The sequence below is a fragment of the Bactrocera tryoni genome, chromosome 5, assembly GCF_016617805.1.
Source record: "Bactrocera tryoni isolate S06 chromosome 5, CSIRO_BtryS06_freeze2, whole genome shotgun sequence".
Taxonomy (NCBI): Eukaryota; Metazoa; Arthropoda; class Insecta; order Diptera; family Tephritidae; genus Bactrocera; species Bactrocera tryoni.
Window position 1 is genome coordinate 14,172,572 of NC_052503.1, and position 22,022 is coordinate 14,194,593.

The window sequence follows — 22,022 nt, forward strand, 5'->3', positions numbered from 1 at the left end:
TGATTTTTGTTTGGATTTTCACGAGCAAGTGAAAGTGTTTTTCCAAAAAGCTCTGCGCTCCGAAGTGGTAGTGACTCTATATACATGGCAATTACTGTTTACTTCAAGCGTAATGAGAAGTGCATAATTTCATGTACTCAGGCATACATACCATGTCTGTGTGTGTATGTATGTATGTAAATATATCAGTACGAGAGACGAATGCATGAAGTCAAAGCAAGCAAATTGAGTACTCGAGAATTTCAGACAATACCTGTAGAGGTAGCTGGCATGAAAATAAAGTTGGTGAGAACTTTGTGAATTATTATTTTTTTTTTTATATACATACTTATACTTATATATGTGCACATATCTACGCCGTTACATAAATTAATGGTACACTGAAAAGTTCCAAACATATTTCTATGAGAGGGAGCCACTAGAATTGCAGTGCAGTTAGATCTAACCTTGAAAAGTCCAGTGTATAAATTTCACAGCTGTCGGGCAAGTGTAACTGGCGAAAACATGAAACAACCAACAAAATTATTTTGAATGGCAATAAAATTAATGTTGATCGGGATTGTTGTCACACTAAATTGAGATGGAATTGGGTTGCGCATCCAACGTTTTTTCTGTCCTGACGCCTTTTTTTGTGGATTGAGGCCGCAAACAAGGTTCGCTGTAAAGAATTTTAGCGACAGTGAAAGATTGAGGACTACTTTGAAGGAAAAGATCAATCGGTATACAAAAATATATTTTTTCTGGAATTACGCAACAGATCAAAATAAGCAACATTTCCTCCAAAAAAAAAGACTCCTTTTGAGCCGATACAAGCATGTCAACGCTTAATCCAATTTTCCATGAGCCGCAGCGAATTTTGATTTTTTCGCTTTCGACTTATTTTGGGAAATCCATTCGCTAGATTGTTGGATAATTTTGATGTCATCTTCATTAAACCCTCTATTTATACGTAATTTTTGCAAAAGATTCAGTTGTTTTGGCGATTCAGGTCATTGGTGATAATGTAGAGTCCCCAAAACACTTCTTCAACATTATAAACATTTATTTAGCGGTGATTCCATTGGAAACACAAAATTTTAAGCAACCTCGTTCTTCAAATTTTTTCAAACAAACTTCAGAAGAATATAAAAAAAGTTGAGCCAATTGGAGGTTGCAAGTGTAGCCAGGTCTTTATCCACTTGGTCTTTCCAACGAAGTGGAGTTTTTCTTCTTTCTCTGGTTCCTCCATCGGGTACTACGCCGAATACTCTCTGAGCTGGAGTGTTTTCGTCCACCCGGACAACATGACCTGTCGCTGTTTTTTAATTCGCGAGATCTATGCAATGTTGTCGTATATCTCGTACAGCTCATCCTTCCATTGAACGCGATATTCACCGTTACTAATGCGCAAAAGACCATCAATTTTCCGCAGAACCTTTCTCTCGAAAGCTCGTAACGCCGACTCATCAGATGTTGTCATCGTCCATGGCTCTGCACCATATAGCAGGACGGGGATGATGACTGAGTTGAAGAGTGTAGCCTTTGTTCGTAGAGAGAGAACGTTACTTCACAATTGGCTACTTAGTCTGAAGTAGTACCTGTTGGCAAGAGTTATTCTGCGTTGGATTTCGAAGCTGACATTGTTGTTGGTGTTCATGCTGGTTTACTTTTGAGGGGATATCAAATTCGGACATCGCGGCATAAAGGCAGTTCTTTTGCTCAATTGAGGAATCGGGTTCATCATCTCCAATTGAGCAGGCTGGAGAAGTGTTACCCCTGTCGGCCAGCTTGTCAAACTCTTCAACTCTCGGTATCTATTCCATACCACAGGAAGATGGAGCCATGTGTAGAAGGTCACACAAGTGAGGCAAGTTCTCTGAGCGCCATTCACTAGGGAGTGACCAGAAAAGATTCTTTTACATATGGCTCAAGCAGCTTACGAATTAGACCAAGTATCCTCAGGGTAACCAAAAAAACATCCGTTTGAAGGCGAGCTAAAGTGAAAAGGCGATTCAGTCCTCCTCAGGGGGGTACGCTGAGTTTGGGACCGGCGGATAAAAAAAACACCCCAAATGAAAAGGAAACAACAGCCTCGGATGAAGGTCCATTCCTTTCATGACGACCACTGCAAACATACCTTTTTTGGTCTTCAATTAATTGGGTAACTGTCTATAAAATAGCATATTAGAATTAGCCTATATCTAGCGCCATATTGCGAATTAAATACACATCAGTAAAATTTGATATTTAGTTAAGTGAAATGTCATAGCATAATAATAAGCTTCATAACTTCCCCATCTCATCAATGTTTTGGAAATCGCTATTTAAAAAAAATTCAAATATTTTTAGTCTAAAATTGCTGACTTGTATCGCATCTGCCTATAGCTCCCTAATAAACACATTTTTCATTCAGCGAGAGTTCGCTTTTGTTCTGTGCTGCTCCTGGCGGAAAGAACTACACTGCGTATGAGTTACTTCACTTGATGAAATATTGAGTAGGTCAGGTTTCTTTCGACGATTGACACAGACCACAAATAATAATAATAACTTTAATAAAATCATAAATTAAAAAATTCTGCAACATTTTTCTATTTATTTATACATTTTTATTTTTTCTTGATGAAAGTATTCCACATAAATTTTTGTTTTGTATTAAATTTTAATCTTTCCACAGCAACATTGTCAAAATAGGGCGCAAATAAATATAAAATTTCACCATTTCGACTAACAAAACACTTATTATGTCACGAGTGTTAGCTACAACCGCTTAACATCAACGTCCCACTACCACCGTCGTTTGGACGGTGCCACCAAAGCAGCGGACAAACTTTCGCCCAAATGCTATTAACATTTTTCGTTTCGCAAGCATTATGGTGGTCATGTCCTGAGGCCAACTGTCAAATGCATTAATTCAAATGCATGCAAAGTAGAACGCCGAACCGCCATGGAGGAGATGACGGCGTTGCGTGGCGCACATAAATGGTTAATCGGCGCGCACCTAGTCGAAACAAAACTTTTCGCATAAATTACTAGCGTACGCCTCGTAGTCAAAAAGTGAATTTTAAAAAGTGTACGAGTCTACATTTTGTAGTTCAATTTTATCCACTTTTTTCTGGGCTTTTGCATGACAAGTTAGCTTGGTGACAGTCTAAAGCTGAAATCAAGCGAATTTACTGACATTTGCTGAGAGTATTAAAATTATATATTTATACATACATATAAACACGTTTATCTGTACTTGTATACATATATAGTATATATGTATTGTGTTTGTATATACTCAGCACGATTTTATTCAGCTTTAATTGCATATATGTAGACAAAGAACAGCTGGGAAATTACTTTTTAAAGAAATAAAAAATGTTGCTCTTCTTATTGTGCTTAAAAAATGATTCCTTCTATGTCGATTTCCCTGAAAGCCTAGTAGATATTTTCGTAAAAGTCTAGAGCCGAAAGGAATCGTATACAATGCACCGCCCATTGCAGAAGACGAGCTCGAGTTGTATCGCGAAAATAGAGTGATCCTCGCGAATCTTCGTCCTGCACACTATAGCAGATTAAAGTCTTACTTATCCAGAATCGTACCCCTCATGCTAAGCCTACGGTATATAATGAGTCCAAGCATGGTTCTAACCACCTCTTTGCTTGCTCATGTAACCAACACTAATAGGGCGTAAGTGGTATAGACCGAATGGTCCTTAAAATTTAAAATCTGACGACTGAGACGTAGTGGCAGTAAACATTAAATTACAAAATATAAAGAATGTTTTTTCGATTCACAATAAACATTCCCCATTAAATTGGAAGTTTCTAAGTTTTTTTTAAGTAGTGAACCTCGAAATAGAATAACTAAGTGGTTGTAATAATTGTGCGTCAACAAATTTTAAGATTCTTTAAAATTGTCAATATTAAACAGTTTGAAAAAGTGAGTCAACGCCTGAAATATTTAAAATATATAATTTCTCGAGGAACATAAAAACTAATTCAATTCTAATTCTAAACGTAATTTAAATTCTAATGAACGTTTTCTTGAATTCAATCAGTGCTGCCATTCATGAAAGCTGTGCTGCCAAACTATGAAAATATGTAGTATTCCGGTGTATAATTAAGCAGCGGCTGAAGATCAACTCTTAGTAGAACGCTCTGAAACATTTCTTCGCGTAAAGTAGAACTTAATGCTGTCTGCTTTAAATTGTTCAAAGCATATTACAGTTTTTCAATATCGTTCTAAAACAAAGAAGTGTACATCGACCGTAGTTTACGTCATACTCGTTAACTTTTATTAAACTATTTTTAATCTGGTTATCAGTGTTGTCGGTACATTAACCAATAACAAATTTACTACATATCAAAATGTAGTCATATACAGTATCACATGTTTAAAGTACCGGCCATATTATTAGTTACCAAAAATAAATGCAAGATAAAAATCTATAACTTTTATATTAATCATATTTTATATTTATAAATCCATCAAGGATTATTACAAATTTATTTAGATATTAAAGTTTTCGAAAAATATATAAATACAAAATTATACCCGAATTGCATAGGAGCACCTTAAATTCTAACATCCAGTTGCTTTAGCAACAATGTCCATCATGTCCGCTGTGATCATGCGAGAGTACTTGCCTATAGTTGATTTTATCCTTTTCGCCATCTGCAGTATTGCCTTTCGTATCAAGTGCCGATTCGTCGGAATTTTCTTTTTTTGAAAATTCACTAAGATCACGACGCATCGCATAAGCATCTTCGCCATCGGCATAATATTTCGGTTCGATTTCAATTATTTTGAATTTCAACGAATCTGTGTAGAGATTTAGGGCGGCGCGGTTGCTTTTACGCACATGCAGCGAAACATATTGCGCATCAAAACACTCAACCATCGCTTGTGAGGCTTGATTCATCAATTTTTGTGCTAAGCCAAGTCGGCGGTAGGACCGTTTTACGGCCAATGACGTAATGTGACCATGCTTACTTTCTTCACCAGGTTCAGGTTCCTCCATTTTGGCCAGCACATAGCCAACGATATTACCTTTATCATCTTCAGCTACATAGCTGAGCTGCGGCCAGGTAAGCCCATGATAAAAGTAATATTTCATTTGGTAGTTTTCAGGCAGGCAGAGCAAGTTACAGTGCTGCATACTCATCAAGTCATCAGGTTTAGCACAGCGGATATTCATGTTGTTGGACTTTCAGTATAAATTCTTAGTAAGAGTTATAGTTATTTGATTAATAGTTATTTTCAACTACTTTGCCTATTTTCGATTATTTGTGAAACTGCTCACAGTTTAGTAATATTAGTCTCGGCGTATTTTTTTCGCTCTTATATGAGGTTGCTGCTCTATAGGTTGTGCCTCATCACCGTTTTCTTGACCCAGTAATTCACGTACAAGTCGGAATTTTGATAAAAATGCTTTCCAGATCAGGAACCAACCTAAAATTAAAAAAATTATAAATATTTATTAGTTTTACATGTGTCATATAAACCGATGTCATATTTAAAAAAAAATGCAAATTGTTAACGTATCTAATATTCTTTTCTTGAATGCCCTGGGCAATGGTTCAATGTACCACGACAGCTAATAGGGGGTCAAAGTTTGTATTACCAAATTATTTCGATTTATTTGTAGTTTTTCTCACAAATATTGAAAGTCAATACAATGCATAATCAACGTATGTAGGTCTTACCTAGTAAAATTAACACGGTTACGACGGAAACTGACCCTATAACAGTAAAGACTACTGCTAAAATTGTATTCAAATTCATTATTTCATGTATTTAATCCAAATGTAAAATCAAAACCTTAACGAAGTAGGAACTAATAATTGTTCAGAACATAGTAAAACAAAACAACCACAATCCAGCTTATTTTAACACCATATGCACTTTCATTGACAAATCAAAATGTAGTAATTTACCTAACGTCAAAATGGAAGATCACAACCACAGACACACGCGTTTAACAAACTTATGCAGGGATGCATCAGCGAATATACATACATCAGACATATCTTAACACTGAACATACTACTTAATGAATATTGCAAATTATTTTTTACATTTTGCATGATTTTAATGTTTTTTTAAACACTACTAAAATTTGTTACTTAAAAATGTTCTTGTCAGAATTATAATTTATCACTACTGGTATATTATCACATACCGGTATACAGGCCAAATTCTCTAAATAACTTCGAGGTTAAGCATCATATAGACTGTCTGGTTTTAACATACAAACAGCTGTATGAGGTGTAAAAGTATTTTAGATATAGTAACAATTGTGAGAACTTACAACAGTAAAATTATTTCGTAAATAATTTGAAAGTCTGATTAAATTTCTTCATAAATTAATAACTTGATAAATCTTGCACGCGCTACAAAGAAGATTTTGCCGATTTTTCTTTACCTTTCCTTTGACATTTTATTTAGGGTTGCAACTTTTTTTACGAAATTATGCTAACTATACACTAAAATAATGAGGCATTAAGTGACTTGATATATTAAGAATTACAAATTATTTATTCCCAAACAAATATTATCAATACATTTGTTTCAACATTCTACGGAAGTAATAGTTGCAGACGCACAGAGAATTTAAGTTTTAAAATAAATCGGAAACAATTTGATAGTTGAAAAGTGTGGCAAGGTGCTGTGTATTTAGAATCTGCTTGAGCACTTGCGAAATTGTCATTGTTTTGTGAAATTGCAAATTGTGCGATCCTTTGTTGATAATAAAGGAGCAAAATTTTGTAAAAAAAAAGGATAATTCAATAACTGTGAAAATAATAAAGTGAATCTTAGCTGTAAATCGTATTTGGTGCTTAATAATATAAACATTTTGCAAGCTTATATATCGAAATACTCCCAGGAATTAGAGCTTTCTTTTCTAGGCCATTGTCATTGCCATTGCTACCATTTTAGGAGCTGACTAATTCAATCTCATTGTCAACCACTACTAACGCGAAAAATGGATGATAAGCATCGAAAAATAATAAAAGAAAACATCAACAAACTTATTCAGCACACTGAATTGAAACCCCTACTTCAAGCCTGTAGGAGTGCGGGTTTACTTTCAGAGCAAATGGTTTATAATCTTCACTTGGATTCTAAAAGTATGGTAGATGGTGGAGGATCCCAAACTTTAGATCAAATTATGCACAAAAAACTCTTTGATAAAATTACTCACCGAGGTCCCGAAGCCTTCGATAAATTAAAACAAATTCTTAAAGATTTGGACTATGTCGAAGCGCTGCAAGTTTTGGAGAGACTGAGAGAATTTAACGCTATCAGAGAATATCGTCAGAATTTACCACAAGCTATACAAAGTATTACAGAGAAACCAATTGAATTAATTCCAGCACCGGCGACTGACATACCTGACAGCGTGCATTCAAGGGTATTTGTTCAAATTTAAAAGCTATCGTAGTGAAATACTATTTTTGTTTTTTATTTTTCTAGGTTGACGAGAATTCCACACCTAACATAACAGAATTCTTGGAATCAGTTGATCCAAAAGTGAAATATGAAGTTACAAAAGCCAACCAGATTAATACATGTGAACGAATTGGAACCTATAAAATGCAGTCCAAACAAAACCGAGGAGTCCTCTTTATAGCCAATTATATAAAATTTAAGACTGATTATCGCAATGGAGCCTCAAATGATAGTGATATACTTATATACGTATTCAGACAATTAGGTTTTAAAATATTTATAACCACAAATGGTTCCAAAGAGCAGTTTTTTGATTTACTGGATGCGTTATTAAAGTCGGATGTTACACTCAAAACCGAATCTTTTGTCTTGGCATTTATGAGTCATGGCGAACTCGACGGTAAAAATGAAGAAGAAGTGGCATTCAGTGATGGATCATTTGTAAAAGTGCAAGAAGTCATTGATCGTTTTTCCAACCGAAGATGTCCCAATTTAATGCAAAAACCAAAGGTTCTTATATTTCCATTTTGCCGTGGTCCTATGCAAGACAAAGGAATTAAAGCCAAAACAGAGACTGACACCATCCCCTTTACTTCAAATAAGGATCGCAATGCAGAGTTGTCGGATTTACTAATTTGCTACGCCACTAATAAAGGATTCAAAGCTTATAGAGATGCGGTTACAGGTTCTTGGTATATTCAGGGTCTTTGTAAGGCAATAGCTGAGCATGCTCATGATACACATTTTGAGGATATATTAAAAATTGTACAGAGAAACATTGGTGAAATGTATTCTGAAAACGGAAGTATACAAATGGGTAATTTCCGTAATATCGGTTTTAATTACAAATTATTTTTCAATCCTGGTCATTCGCAAGAGTAGCAAGAAACGAATATAAATGTGTGACTTCTACATACCTACATATTATAAGTATAAATTTTGATATATGTATGTATACATAGTGTTATATTTTATAAAAATTTTGTGTACATCATTTTTTACATATATACAACGAAAATAAAATGTGATTTATATCTTAGAATAAAGATCTTGTTTTTCTATTATGGCACAAAGTTCTTTTTAATTGACACACTAAATTTTTACCTTAATTAATTTGGTTGCGGGGAATTTCAAACATTTGTCTTATATAGAAGTTGTAGTAAATTTTAAATAAAAACTTTTTTTTATAAACCATATGCTAAAGGTCGGAATGCATAGTAAACAAAGATTTCTGTTGATAAATGAAAAATCCCCCAAAAATTAAATAAATTACAAATTTCTGGTAACCTTGAAATGGATCTGAAACAGCCGGTGAAGAAAATTGTTTTAATTCCCACGTCAGAAACAGAAATCTTAACAATTTCTAAAAAATGTCTGTGTTTTCTGCCAAGAACGACAAAATGAAAGGAGGCTCCAAGTCAAATCAACAAAATCCGAATGGAGCAACTCGTTTTGAAGAAGTACATGCCCGGAATATAGCTGCTGCAAAGAAAATAGTGGAAAAATATTCCTCTAGTTCCGATGAAGAGGAAGAGGAGCTTAACGAATCTAAAATATTAGGTATATTTTACATATACATATTTCCTAGAAAAAACAGATACAATATATTTATTATTGTTAGATTCTCTATTTAGGCATTACAAGTCTGACGGCAGCCGATTAAGTATTCAACAAGCACTACAACAAAAAACTGCTACCTTCTTTGAAAACGCTTTGCATTCAGGATCAGCAACTTGTCTAATTTGTATTGGTAGTGTGCGCCGAGCTGATTCGATTTGGACCTGTAAACATTGCTATTGTTTCTTCCACTTAAACTGTATACGACGCTGGGCCAATGATAGCATCGCGCAGCAGAAAGCATCCACTGAACAAACAAGCAATGAACAGGGTTACTACAATAATCTTGGACTATTCGTACCGCCGAAGCGGAAGCGGCCATTGCACTGGAGTTGTCCGCAGTGTCGCAAAGATTACTGTTTGGAGGAAAAACCGGCAACTTATAAGTGCTTTTGTGGAAAAGAAGAAAATCCACGCCCCGCAGCATTTTTATTACCGCATTCTTGTGGAGAAATATGCGGTAAAAACTTGCAACCAACATGTGGTCATACATGTATGTTGCTTTGCCATCCGGGTCCATGTCCGCCCTGTTCTCAGTATGCCACAACCAGTTGCTTATGTGGTCAATCACAGAAAAAATCTGTGCGTTGTATAAATAAAGAGTGGAAATGTGATAGAAAGGTAAGTTCATAAAATATATACCATATATTTTTAAGAACAAAATACATTTCTGGTTGCTATAGTGTAAAGAATTACTTCCATGTGGCGAACATCGATGTAAAGAGTTATGTCATAAGCCCAATCAGTGTCCACCATGTACGAGTACCAGTTTACAGCCGTGCGAATGTGGTGCTGAGACGAAGAAACGTAATTGTTCTGAACTTAAATGGCATTGCAAAAAGGTAAGAAAGATATTTGTGCCAAATTGTTGCCCGTTCTCAATCAATTTGTATTAGATTTGCGGCTCAAAATATTCATGTGGAGCACACGTGTGTAAGCGCATATGCCACTCGGGGGCTTGTGGTAATTGTCCTTTAAGTTTACCACGGTCTTGTCCATGTGGTAAAACCGTAAGTAAAAAGCAAAGTATACTATTTATTTGGATTTAAACAAATTTCTTCACTACTAGCAAAAAATCGTACCCTGTATCGAAACCATTGATCCTTGTGGTGATACTTGTCAAAAACTATTATCGTGTGGACTGCATACTTGCACGCAACGATGTCATCGTGGCGAATGTAACTTGGTAAGATGTAATGCAAATTATACGCCAAAACACTTATCACATGTTTGTACTTGCAGTGTTTAATAATAACAAAAAAGAAATGCCGCTGTGGCATACATGAAAAGGAATTGCCGTGCTGGAAAATATTTACATGTGAAACCAAATGCAAGCAAATGAGAGATTGTGGCAAACACACTTGTAACAAAAAGGTAAGTATACTTACAATTAATAATATGTATTAGCGTTAGGATTGCTTTCTAGTTAAATGCAATTATTGTAATTTAATTATTTTCTACAACTAAGTGTTGTGATGGCCGCAGCTGTCAACAATGTGATAAAATATGTGGAAAACCACTCACTTGTCAAAAACACAAGTGCCATTCGGTTTGTCATGAAGGACCATGTTATCCTTGTAATCAGCAATCACAAGTAAATTGTCGATGTGGAAAAACATCAAAACGTGTCCCTTGTGGACGTGAACGTACAGCCCGCGTTATGTGCATGGAATTATGCCGGTTTGAAAATATACATACATATTTTTTTTGCTTGCATGTTGCTCTAATCCTAGATTTACAGTATTCCTTCAAAATGTCACCATCCAATCAAACATCGCTGTCACAAAAACGAATGTCCACCTTGTAATCAAAAATGTGGACTGGTAAATGACACCACTGGGTGTCTGCATATTTGCGAAGCTAAGTGTCATGCCGCAGTTAAAGTTGTCAAACAAAATCCGCTTAATGGCGGTGCAAATGTGTGGCATCAAAGCAAACAGGTACATAATATATAAATACAAATAAAACTTGTATGTGCATGTCTATATCTTATTTTTATTTATTCTTGTATTTAGTTTGAATTCAAAAAGCAGCCGCATCCGCCATGTGAACAATTGGTGGAAGTCACGTGTATTGGTGGTCATGAAATAGCTGAATGGCCTTGTTGGAATTCTAAACCTACATCCTGTCAACGCAAATGTAATCGAGCATTGCGTTGTGGTAACCACAAATGTGAGCTTATATGCCACGCCGTGACCGACTTGAAAGATATGAAGGTGTGTACCTTTATAGCATTCAATTATTTTCTTAGTTTACACATTTTTAACCTAAATTTAAATATGTTTAATTTTTTTTTATAATTCAGGAGCAACTCGGCTGCGCCCGATGCCAAGAGGGTTGCAATGTATCCCGTCCAGCGGGTTGTGAGCATGCTTGCCCTCGACCTTGTCACGCTCCGCCATGTAATCCATGTGACAAAATGATCAAAACCAAATGTTATTGTGGTTTAACACAATTAATCTACAAGTGTTCCGAATATTTTCCAGTTGAAGGTGCCAAAGAGGAAATCGCTTTAATACAGGAACGCCTGAAGAGCTGCGGAAACCGTTGCCTCAAAACTGTAAGCGTACTTACATAACATTTTATTAATTCCAAATAACTTTTAAATCAATATGTTTCAGTTTTTATGCGGTCATCGCTGTCATACACCTTGTCATCCGGGGAAGTGTCCAAACCCGGAATTGTGTCGCAAAAAAATGCGCATATTTTGCGAATGCAAACGTTTGAAAGCAGAAATCGCCTGTGATAAACATCGTGCTGGTCAAACATCTATACCTTGTGATGAATTTTGCATTGAGACACGTATAAAGTTGGCAGAACAGTTGAAACGGGAACAAGAAAAATTACGCCAACAAGAAGAGGCGAAAAATCGTGCAGAAGTTGAACAATTTGAAAAGAGATTTAGCAAACGAAAATACAAAGAACGTAAGGTCGTCGTAGAAAAACCAAATAGGCAGATAAATTGGAAGATATTAAGCATTTATGGTGGTATTATACTAGCAATCGTTTTAGCTATTGCTGTAGCTTTCTATGCCGATAGTTAATAAGTGCATTACACTTGTATATACACTAATCAAGTTTTATATTTACCAAAATAGCATACTTAAGAAATAAAAAATGTACATTTATTGTCATATAATTGCGAAAATATTACAAAAATATTATTTTAGGTGAGTTCTTCAACTCAACCTATAAACATATATCAACGAAAGACTACGTAAATTATATAATAAAAATATTTTCGAAATATCAAATATAATCAAAATGTTTTTTAGCGCTCTTTAAAAATAGTTAACAGACACTTTATTGATTTTTTAATATAAATTTGAGCTAAACCATACTTTTAGTATCCAACAAGTTTAAAATTCAGCAGCAATTCCTCCGTTGGACGTTCTTATTCGTTTTTTGTTTTTTCCTTGTAAATGCAAGCTGCGACAAACACTGACGAGCTTAAGAAGGTGGATATGAAGAAATTAATTAGCAACATCATGTCACTTGACTGCACGTAAACGGTGTAGATCCGAGCTGAATAGTTAGTTTAGAAATAAAATTAGTGCTTGCTTTTTGTTTTTTATTCTCTATGCAATTACTCAAATTGGTGAATGCTGATAGCGCCCAAGTTGTACGACTGACAGAAGAAGCATCCTTTGTCCGTAGAATTGCAATTAATTGTAGAACTTTACTTATAGCACCGATTGGTGTACAAAATGGCTGCAAACACACAAAGATTGTAAATTAGCAAACATTTGATAATGATATAAAGTCCCAACCAGGTATTTTTGTACAACGCGCCCTAAAGCATGCTATAAAATATATGTATTTATTTATTTTAATGCTATTGTTGTTGTACTAGCGAAAGCATTTCTGAAGAATTTTTGAGGGATGCTGCCGAGCTGATATGTCTGTACGACTGTTAAGGGAACGGCCTACAAATAATTTTTTTCTGTATTACGAATCGCCCAACAACTCATTATAGATATCTTTAAAAAAATTGCAAATAAGGTCAATTGTATTATAATAAAAATTTTAAGACCAAAACTTTTAAATTTAAAAACTTACGAAAAATCTATTGAAAAAAATATGCACCAATACTCGGTAATTTCAAAATTAAATTTTTTGCAGTAAATTACTTTGGGTAAATCTCAACATAACCTACATACATACATATAAGACAATGTACTTATTTTTTAATGAGAATCACGAATGATTAATGTAATTTTTATTAACCTAGGACTTATTATCTGATCTCTATTAATCTAAAACTTACCACAAGAAACGTAAGTATCAATAGAGGAAACAGTTTGAAGTAAATCAGGGTCGCCACGACAACATAAAGCACCGCCACTATCTGAGTGCGTACGCCCAATAAATTTTGATAAAAGAAGGTGTAGTAGATAAGCACATATTCTTGTAGGAGCAGTATGGGGTATTCCATATACGATAGAAAATCATAACCCCGGCTGTAATTATAAGACAACATCACGGTGTAACTGAAGAGTTCGAGGCAGAGACCAAGAACGCTAATGCCTTGAAATTATAAAAATTAAATACATCATTTTGTAATTATATGTATATGAGCAATTCACAACCTGTCGTAAAGCATCGTAAAATTACAAAAAAAAAAAACAAGTGTAAAAATTTATAATTTTACGATTTTACGATGCTTTACGACAGGTTGTGAATTGATCAACAGTTATATAAATATGAATGTAGTTACTTTAATATGCATTTGTCAATAAAAACATTTATCTCAAACTGGTCTGTAATCAATATATGTACATATTTTTCAATCTTTATTAGATTTAGATTCTAAAGCCATCCCATGAAGTGATAAATATAATTTCGAAAAACTTCCACAGCGTTACCTGGGCAAAGCAATTATCTACTATATTATTTTGATTTTTGAAATTGACTTTTTTGTAAGACGCTGCCATTGCCGATTTTTTAATATTTTACCTTTAAAAATTAACAGAATATTCTTCAAATGTCAAACTATAATATACCGTTAGTTTTAAAGATAGAATTTATCTGTTTTATCAAAAAAGATCATAAAAGTGAACTTTGTTTTATACAAATCAGCTTTAGCTATATGGTACATGCATATGTTTATATTATATTCGTACATACTTACATATATGTATGTATATTCATATTCCACCATATACTGTTTGTGAATATTCTTATCAGATATTTGTATAAAAACTACTTCCGTTCCAAAATATTTTCTAATAGCTCTTCACTAATCGGAACTAACAGAAGAACACTAATGTACATATGTATGTATGCTAGTTTCAGACCAGTGGGAAGACATACGCAAATACACTCTTATTTTAGTAGTTTTGTTCAAATAAATTATTTTTATTTACCCTCTGATGACTTGTTTGCTCGTATTGTATTGATTTGTGGCACCTTAATAACCAAACAAGACGACACTGTTATCAGACTAAGCAGATCAGCAATAACCAGCACTATGCCCTTCTCAAAGTAGTTGGAAATAGCTTCCATTGTCATTTTAGCACAATTATAAATTAACAAAAAATAAATTTTCTAATATACTACAAGTAACTATTTGTGTTTTATTTCCTTCTACATATGTGTTTATTTAAATATGTTGAAAAAAAGAACAGCGAAAGGACACAAATTTTAGTTTAGATATTATTGCACAATATCTTTTATCACAACTGTTACTATTATATTTTAGCGTTTTCTTTTTTAGCTCGTTTTAAGCAGATGTCAGCAGTTTTCACTCCTTGCGGCTACAAAAATATTATTCAACCAAATTCGCGTTGAACATTTGATGAGCCAATGCCCGTTTTGTCATTCTAATAATACTAATAAATAATACATATATATTATTGAAAGAGCGTTCAAACAGTCTTTACAGAGAAATCACGATATTCGTGCCTGTGTAAAATTAATTTATTAATTTATACATAAATATAAATACATAAATATGTACATCTATACCTATTTGTTTGTGTATGCTATGAGTGCCGAGATAGCAATCTGGTAAAAAAATTTCGAAATGTGACACCTAGAAGCAGAGTAGAACTATGTAGTTTCCGCCCGGTCTTCCCGTTTACTCTTCAGTTTTTGTTTTTTTGCAAATAAAGAGTTCATCAATGCCGGTGCACACCCATAAGCAAATACAAAAAACGTAAAGTATCTGTGTACATTGAGAACCTGTTAATATGAGATGCACTATAGTATAGTGTATATAAGCGTGAGCAGAGTTGCCATGATAGAAATCGTTAATAAAATGAAACCTTTAGATTCATAGAAGATAACATAATTTATTCAAATTTAAATGTCTCAATACTTTGGAAAGATTTTGCTTTGATGACAACCCCATTCCTTTAGAGGGACATATGTATATATGTATGTAATGTATAGAACAGTTAATCAACCCCATTTTTTAATTAAAAATGATTTTATTGGTTGAAGCGATATATTATTTTCCATTATATTTGGGGTACATTAATTCTGCACATCGCAACAATTTATAAACTATGCTACATTTCAAATGTATCGTTTATTTTTTAGGATTCTCCTGCTTGGTTTCTACAGTCTCGGCTGGTGGATTAGCATTACGGAAGTTTGGAAACTGTTCCCATGGTGCTGACAAATCGAATTTTCGGAATTCCTGCGCCAATTCTAATGGTTCACAGACCACACGTTTTTTCTCATCATCATAACGCAACTAAATTATAAAAATTGACAGTAAAACTAATACTTTATACAATATTTTTTGTTATACAAAAATACCTCGACATAGCCGGATAATGGAAAATCACGACGTTGTGGGTGTCCCTCAAAACCGTAGTCAGTTAATATGCGGCGTAAATCGGGATGATTTGCAAAGAACACGCCATACATATCCCAAATTTCACGTTCATACCAATTTGCTGCCTTAAAGACTTCATTACACGAATCCAGTGGAGTCAACTCATCAGTATAAGTTTTAACGCGTATACGTGAATTGAAACGTAACGATAAGAGATTATAGATGACTTCGAAACGATACTGTCTGCTTGGTACATCCATACCGGCAATATCCACCAAATTACTGAATTGTGCTAAATGATTATCCTTCAGAAACTGCAGTACAGGAACTACGCCCTCCGGGGCAATTAGAACCTCAAGTTCGTCACCTGCGGTTAGTTGTACCTTCTGCACATATTTAGGAAGGCATTCGGCTACATATCGTCCGAAATTGCTTAAATTTAAGCGAGCTGCTTCATTAGGTTTGCGGAAAGTAGCTACAAAGTATACAGATAAAAGGTGTTAAGTAATTACTAAAATTTGTAGCAAATAACTCACGTTTGTCTTCTGCTGGAGGGGCAGGCGTGGTGCTGGACAATCGGATGGCTCCCACCGCTTTAGGAGCAGTAACTGAAAAGTGTTTAAGAGTCAAAACAACTAGTTAAATTATATAATTTGAATATCTACCATTTTTTGCAGCGAAATTGCTGATTGCCCTACAACCTATTCTCCTAATTATCGCTGCCATTTCACCCTTTTTGATTTAGCAAATATTCCGATAATGCACCTTACTTTTTTGACAGCTGTTTATATAACAACATACAAAAGTCAAATACAAATGTCAGGTATTCACAGCATTGTTGTATTTCATACTATCCACCGATATAAATAAACAATAAATATAGAATAGTGTGATTCCTACTTTCATACTTATTATTTTAAAATTCATTGGAAAATAAACTTCAACATTTCAATTTGAATATTCTGCATTTAAACAGAAAATGTAATGAGTTCTTTTGGAGATTTGAGAGTTATAGCTGCAAAACATTTTCTATTTCAAAAACTATTATTTTTAATAGCACTAAACGTCAAATGAAAATTAAGCAAAATGCAACCCTTGTAAATAAATTCCAAAATGGTTCTTATTTCATTTTCGGACCGTAGCGTGTGTGGAATTAGCGAAATTTTGTCGATAGAATTTTCAGAGAATTTGACGTTCCTAAATCTAAATTACTGAAATTAAAACACAACAAACATACTCGGCGAATCCGACTATAATGAATCATTTGAAATGGATGGGCCATTCGGCAACAATATTTGATATACAAAGAAATCTTCGCAATGATCCTCAAAGCTGTGAAGTGACACTGGTAGCCAAAGGTCATTCAGTGCGGGCCCATCGGTTTGTCCTATCGTCATGTTCAGACTTGCTGCGCAATCTATTGGTGGATGTGCCAATGGGTCAGGAAGCAACAATTGTGGTGCCAGATATAAAAGGATCTCTGCTCGACAGTGTATTAGCTTTTATATACATTGGCGAAACAAGCCTCACATCGACCAATTTGTCTGAGTTCTTGGAAGCTATAAATACTTTGGGTATCAAGTCAGCAATAAGTTTTGAGTGCAACAATGCGACGTTATCCGGTGGTGTCCAGACAACAGAGGCAGTAAAGACTCTAAGCAATATACAAATTGCACAAGAAGAGCTTATTGAACAACAAGAAAATATTGCTGTCGAGAAAATCGAGGTGAGTAAAATTTATCCAAATATATAAAAACTTACAAAAATAAAAATAAATGCATATTAAATTTTTTTAGACACAAAATGTAATACAACATGAAAGAGAGCTGGAATTTTTGGATGTCTATAACGAAGCTCAACATAGCAAAATTACTTACTCCATCGAACACATGCCTGTTGCCAGTGCAGCAAATGAATATATATTAACTGAAAATTCTGGAACTTTTACCTTAACCCAAAATAATAAACTAGAAAATGGCTCCAATTCTGATACCGAAAAACTTGTTGAAATGGATGATACAGCAGAAGAGGGTCACATCATAGAGGAATACAGTAGTAATAGTACAGATCCTATAATTGAAATTACTACAAATACTGCAACAACGAGCACTCCAAAAGTGACTGCCACAACAACAACTACTACGCAAGTGCCACAACCACTAATTCAAATAAAACCAACGCCAAAAATTAAAACTATCAAAATTAAATCGCAATCCACTTCAGACACCGATCAAATACACCAATCAATGTTTACCACACTTGACCCCACCGCAGATCCCATTTCAGTATTAAAGACTGATGATAATTTTACCACATTGAACGCCGCACCTGGTACTCAAGAAGATGCTCTTTTTTATGCTGTTCAGGCAGTAATAAATGAAGGTATGAGCTTACAGAAGGCTGCACTGAAATATGATTTATCGAAAACGGTACTTTGGCGGAGAGTGCGCAAACACCCCAATTATATGAAAACAACCCGTGAAAACCCTGTTCTGACCATGGCCTACGAACGATTAAAAGGTGGCGACTCTTTGAAAAATATCAGTCGCGAGTTAGATATACCCATGTCTACACTACATAGACATAAAGTACGTTTGGCACAGCAAGGACGTTTACCAGATTATGTTTCTTTTAAGAAACGTGATGTTAACTCGAAAATTGAACTAAAAGATAAATTAACTAAAGCATTGCATGCTTGTGTACATGAAGGGATGTCGCAAAATCATGCGGCAAATTTATTTGATATACCGAAAAGCACTCTATGGCGTCATCTTCAAAAGCGTGTAGCTGAAGCAGAACTTTCACAGAAACTTGAACTAGGCCACATAAAAGAGGAAGTAATATTATCTTAAAACCAGTATTTATAATTAGTTTGATACACATATGTAGATTTATTTCTAATATACACACTGACAGTGTTAATCTATAAGTTTCATTATTAATTTTTATGTACGTTAACGTTAATGCCTTTATAAAGGCAGGGTCACTTGAAATTTTCATTTTATTGTGAATTACGTATTGTAAACGAATTGTTTAAGTACTTTCTTTTAAATTATAGTAAAAACTATAACGCCCAAAACAATTCATTATTAAATACTTTCTTCGAATAAGTGGATAATTTTCTTAAGAATTTAAAGATTTATCAAATCCTTTTTTTGATAATTTTAATAAAAAAAGGCTTGAATTTTATTATAAAACGCTGAATACGTTAATATTTCAAATAAATAGCAATACACTAATGTGATCTAAAGTCTGTCCCGAAATAAACCATAAATGTTTATATGACATACATACATAAGTATATGGTACATGCAATGCAACAACCGCTATCGCTGATGTAACATAAAGTCCTCCGGAGTTACTTTTGAAAATAGTACTATCAGAGGGCGTCTGATTACTAAAAATTATCCATATTTAACAATTTCTGTAATAAGGACATTTAATTTAAAAAAAATATATATATAAACATATGTATATAGTATTTTAAAAAGAAATAGATTTATTTATGCATTTGATTGAAAATATGGGCCAACCGTCATCCTGTGGGAGACAGTTCTATTCCTTCTTACCAAAACTGACCGTTTCTGTGCGATTGCTTCCTTAATACGATTCAATTGTCGGCAGAATTGGTCCGAATTAATACCAAGGTCGCAGAGGGAAGCTCATAATAGTTGATAACTGTCAATCTCACCACACACCTAGCAAAACTTTCCTGATCGTCCATTCTAGCCTGGCCACGTTTTTGCTAGCCACCACAATTTGTCCACGACTGTTTAGCTTAACGTCGTAAGTGACTTTTTCATCGCCAATAATCAACCGCTTCAGAAATGAATCTATTTTGTTGAGTTCCGTAGATCACACCCATTCATAAAACTTTGTTTTGTATCCAGCATTATCTTTGGCTTCGAGGCAATCGAAACAGTGCTTGTATTCCGTTAGTTAATCATTTTTAATACTGTAATAGTAATGAATAATAATTTCCCCAATTTAAATTTTCAAACAACAAATTTCGTAAATATTTATTAAAAAAGTATTTTTTGTTCAACACATTGGTAATTTCTTTAACACATCTGGCAACAACTTTTTCATCTTCCACTGAGTAATAGATTCCGTACTGATTTGTACGAGATTTCGTCTGCCAAATACCGTTTCGTTTCATTTCTTAGAATAAAGTCCAGAGAACGTACGTTCTCTGAAAAGTCGAAAAAAGCACGCGTTTCATTGCCTGTTGAGACATTTGTTAATTTAGAGCGTTTCGAAACGTCGCACGTTTACTAAAGATACAAGTGAAAATTTTCAGTAATTCAACGCAATAAAAATATCATTGCGAACGGTTTTTTATTTTCAGCTGTGGTTGCTTTTTATTATCGTATGTCCATCCAGAATTTAAATACATTTGGTAAGTGAAAATACATGACGACAAATGTGAACTATAGAAAATATCTTTTGGAACGGCAAAAAAAGGTGAATTTGGGTTTTCTCGTTTCTCGACATTCTGAGGAGAAAATGGCTGCCGTTTGTGTGGAAATGGTTCGAAGAGAAAACAATATAAAGATTTTATTGCAGTATGAACGATAGAAATTATCAAATGAAAGTAGAATATAATATTTAGGTCTTCCGTATATCTATTATTTTAGCTGGTTAAATATTATCTGTGTTTTGATGAGTCAGCATCGATGCTTCTCAATTTTGCTTTGTGCAACAATAAGCGTAAGCAATGTCACAAAGTTGAAGCTGACGTAGTCACCATCAAAGGCATTCAATATAAATGGGTGGAACAGTGGTCAATATCGCGTTCTTGAAATTTGACATATAAAATTAAATAAAAATAATAATTTTCTTCATTCTTTGTATTATGAATATGTAGACATATATTTATATTGCTTTTCACATATTTATTTCGAAATATGTTTTTTAATTTCAGACCCATTTGCTGATGCAATTAAGGGTGCTGACGATGATGTTCAGGACGGTCTTGTACACATAAGAATTCAGCAGAGAAATGGTCGAAAGACACTAACAACTGTGCAAGGATTATCATCAGAATATGATTTAAAGAAAATTGTGCGGTCATGTAAAAAGGTAAGTCATATTAAGACCGAATTAATGGAGAAAGTACATTTTAATTTGTATATTTTTAAGGAATTTGCCTGCAATGGCACAGTAATCGAACATCCCGAATACGGAGAGGTATTACAGCTTCAGGGCGACCAACGTGAAAATATCTGCCAATGGTTGACCAAGGCAGGTCTAGCGAAACCTGATCAGTTGAAAGTTCACGGCTTTTAAATTAAGAAACAAAGAACAATATTTTGAATTAATCTACCAAGTCAGCAAACAATCAACAGAAAGTCAAAGAAGCAACAAATTAGAGAAATTATCAATTCATAGACCATCAGAAACAATGAGAACTACAACAGTGGGCTATAATAACAATTACAACTGTTTTAAATTAAATTAAATCGAAAATGATCGTATTGTTCTTTAGCAACAAGAAACTTAGCACACTATGAAAACAATAATAATTTACATACAATAGTTATCCACAACAATGTTAATCCTAACAACCCGTTTCTCTTATTTCACTGCTAATACATCATAGATTCGACAAAATTCACTCTACTTCCGAGTATCATAATTACATTTTCAACGAAGTCTGTTTTTTAGTTGATTGAAATTATTATTAATAAAAAATGTTAAAATCAGTGTATAACAGCAGACCTAATGAATGTAGTCAAAGTAATGCTAATAGTTTAATATTAATATGGGAACCCGTTTGGCGAGGGGAGAAACGAATTCTCTTATATCTACGCTAATGCACTCATTACAAAACTAAGGAAGAAGACTATTATTATTAAATTTGCAATTATATAAATTAATATGAACAAATGAATAAATAATTTAAAACAACTATATTTTTCATTCAAATAGGATATGATTATTTGTAAGTCGAACATACGAAAATATTAATAAACAGTAGAGTAACTGAAATAGATAATTCGAACGCTATATCCCGCCTTGTTTATTTTATGGGACAAAGTTTGTAACTGTATGCTTAATGGCCGCTATTAGAATCGGCGTTCCGGGTCGGTTAAAATTTGGTTGTCCGTTTTATTTGCAAACGGCATACTTTTCATAAAATACTTGGCATTAAATTCACCACATTCCTATTATAATCAGTTAGATTATTTAAATATTGATTCA

At 34.0% G+C, this 22,022-nt stretch overlaps 8 protein-coding genes across 8 annotated transcripts; 4 read left to right on the forward strand and 4 right to left on the reverse strand.

The window, feature by feature from the left end:
• Window positions 1–4,481: 4,481 nt before the first annotated feature.
• LOC120778505 (N-alpha-acetyltransferase daf-31) lies at window positions 4,482–5,186 on the reverse strand. The gene has a single exon (XM_040110334.1). The coding sequence runs from the start codon at window positions 5,160–5,162 to the stop codon at window positions 4,563–4,565; it is 600 nt and encodes a 199-aa protein (XP_039966268.1). The 5' UTR covers window positions 5,163–5,186; the 3' UTR covers window positions 4,482–4,562.
• Window positions 5,187–5,256: 70 nt separating this feature from the next.
• On the reverse strand, window positions 5,257–5,881 carry LOC120778506 (small integral membrane protein 13). The gene is made up of 2 exons (XM_040110335.1): window positions 5,671–5,881; window positions 5,257–5,416 (listed from the first exon to the last, which is right to left on the reverse strand). Exons 1-2 carry the CDS (start codon window positions 5,747–5,749, stop codon window positions 5,280–5,282), a joined length of 216 nt encoding a protein of 71 aa, XP_039966269.1. The 5' UTR covers window positions 5,750–5,881; the 3' UTR covers window positions 5,257–5,279.
• Window positions 5,882–6,675: 794 nt separating this feature from the next.
• LOC120778475 (caspase Dronc) lies at window positions 6,676–8,310 on the forward strand. Its single transcript, XM_040110291.1, has 2 exons — window positions 6,676–7,379; window positions 7,442–8,310. The coding sequence occupies exons 1-2, from the start codon at window positions 6,951–6,953 to the stop codon at window positions 8,297–8,299; spliced, it is 1,287 nt and encodes a 428-aa protein (XP_039966225.1). The 5' UTR covers window positions 6,676–6,950; the 3' UTR covers window positions 8,300–8,310.
• Window positions 8,311–8,739: 429 nt separating this feature from the next.
• Window positions 8,740–12,152, forward strand: LOC120777468 (NF-X1-type zinc finger protein NFXL1). Its single transcript, XM_040108792.1, has 11 exons — window positions 8,740–8,977; window positions 9,039–9,655; window positions 9,718–9,876; window positions 9,931–10,044; window positions 10,104–10,220; window positions 10,277–10,408; window positions 10,503–10,714; window positions 10,776–10,974; window positions 11,050–11,250; window positions 11,340–11,594; window positions 11,656–12,152. Exons 1-11 carry the CDS (start codon window positions 8,788–8,790, stop codon window positions 12,076–12,078), a joined length of 2,619 nt encoding a protein of 872 aa, XP_039964726.1. The 5' UTR covers window positions 8,740–8,787; the 3' UTR covers window positions 12,079–12,152.
• On the reverse strand, window positions 12,138–15,173 carry LOC120777469 (solute carrier family 66 member 3). Its single transcript, XM_040108793.1, has 5 exons — window positions 15,002–15,173; window positions 14,401–14,938; window positions 13,302–13,561; window positions 12,625–12,745; window positions 12,138–12,559 (listed from the first exon to the last, which is right to left on the reverse strand). The coding sequence occupies exons 2-5, from the start codon at window positions 14,543–14,545 to the stop codon at window positions 12,429–12,431; spliced, it is 657 nt and encodes a 218-aa protein (XP_039964727.1). The 5' UTR covers window positions 14,546–14,938; window positions 15,002–15,173; the 3' UTR covers window positions 12,138–12,428.
• Window positions 15,174–15,463: 290 nt separating this feature from the next.
• On the reverse strand, window positions 15,464–16,616 carry LOC120778755 (NADH dehydrogenase [ubiquinone] iron-sulfur protein 3, mitochondrial). Its single transcript, XM_040110731.1, has 4 exons — window positions 16,484–16,616; window positions 16,355–16,426; window positions 15,800–16,293; window positions 15,464–15,734 (listed from the first exon to the last, which is right to left on the reverse strand). The coding sequence occupies exons 1-4, from the start codon at window positions 16,542–16,544 to the stop codon at window positions 15,567–15,569; spliced, it is 795 nt and encodes a 264-aa protein (XP_039966665.1). The 5' UTR covers window positions 16,545–16,616; the 3' UTR covers window positions 15,464–15,566.
• A 350-nt stretch (window positions 16,617–16,966) lies between these two features.
• On the forward strand, window positions 16,967–18,740 carry LOC120778311 (modifier of mdg4). The gene is made up of 2 exons (XM_040110104.1): window positions 16,967–17,544; window positions 17,615–18,740. Exons 1-2 carry the CDS (start codon window positions 17,074–17,076, stop codon window positions 18,668–18,670), a joined length of 1,527 nt encoding a protein of 508 aa, XP_039966038.1. The 5' UTR covers window positions 16,967–17,073; the 3' UTR covers window positions 18,671–18,740.
• A 1,307-nt stretch (window positions 18,741–20,047) lies between these two features.
• On the forward strand, window positions 20,048–21,829 carry LOC120777018 (eukaryotic translation initiation factor eIF1). Its single transcript, XM_040108131.1, has 3 exons — window positions 20,048–20,217; window positions 20,743–20,900; window positions 20,961–21,829. Exons 1-3 carry the CDS (start codon window positions 20,190–20,192, stop codon window positions 21,105–21,107), a joined length of 333 nt encoding a protein of 110 aa, XP_039964065.1. The 5' UTR covers window positions 20,048–20,189; the 3' UTR covers window positions 21,108–21,829.
• The last annotated feature ends 193 nt before the right edge of the window (window positions 21,830–22,022 follow it).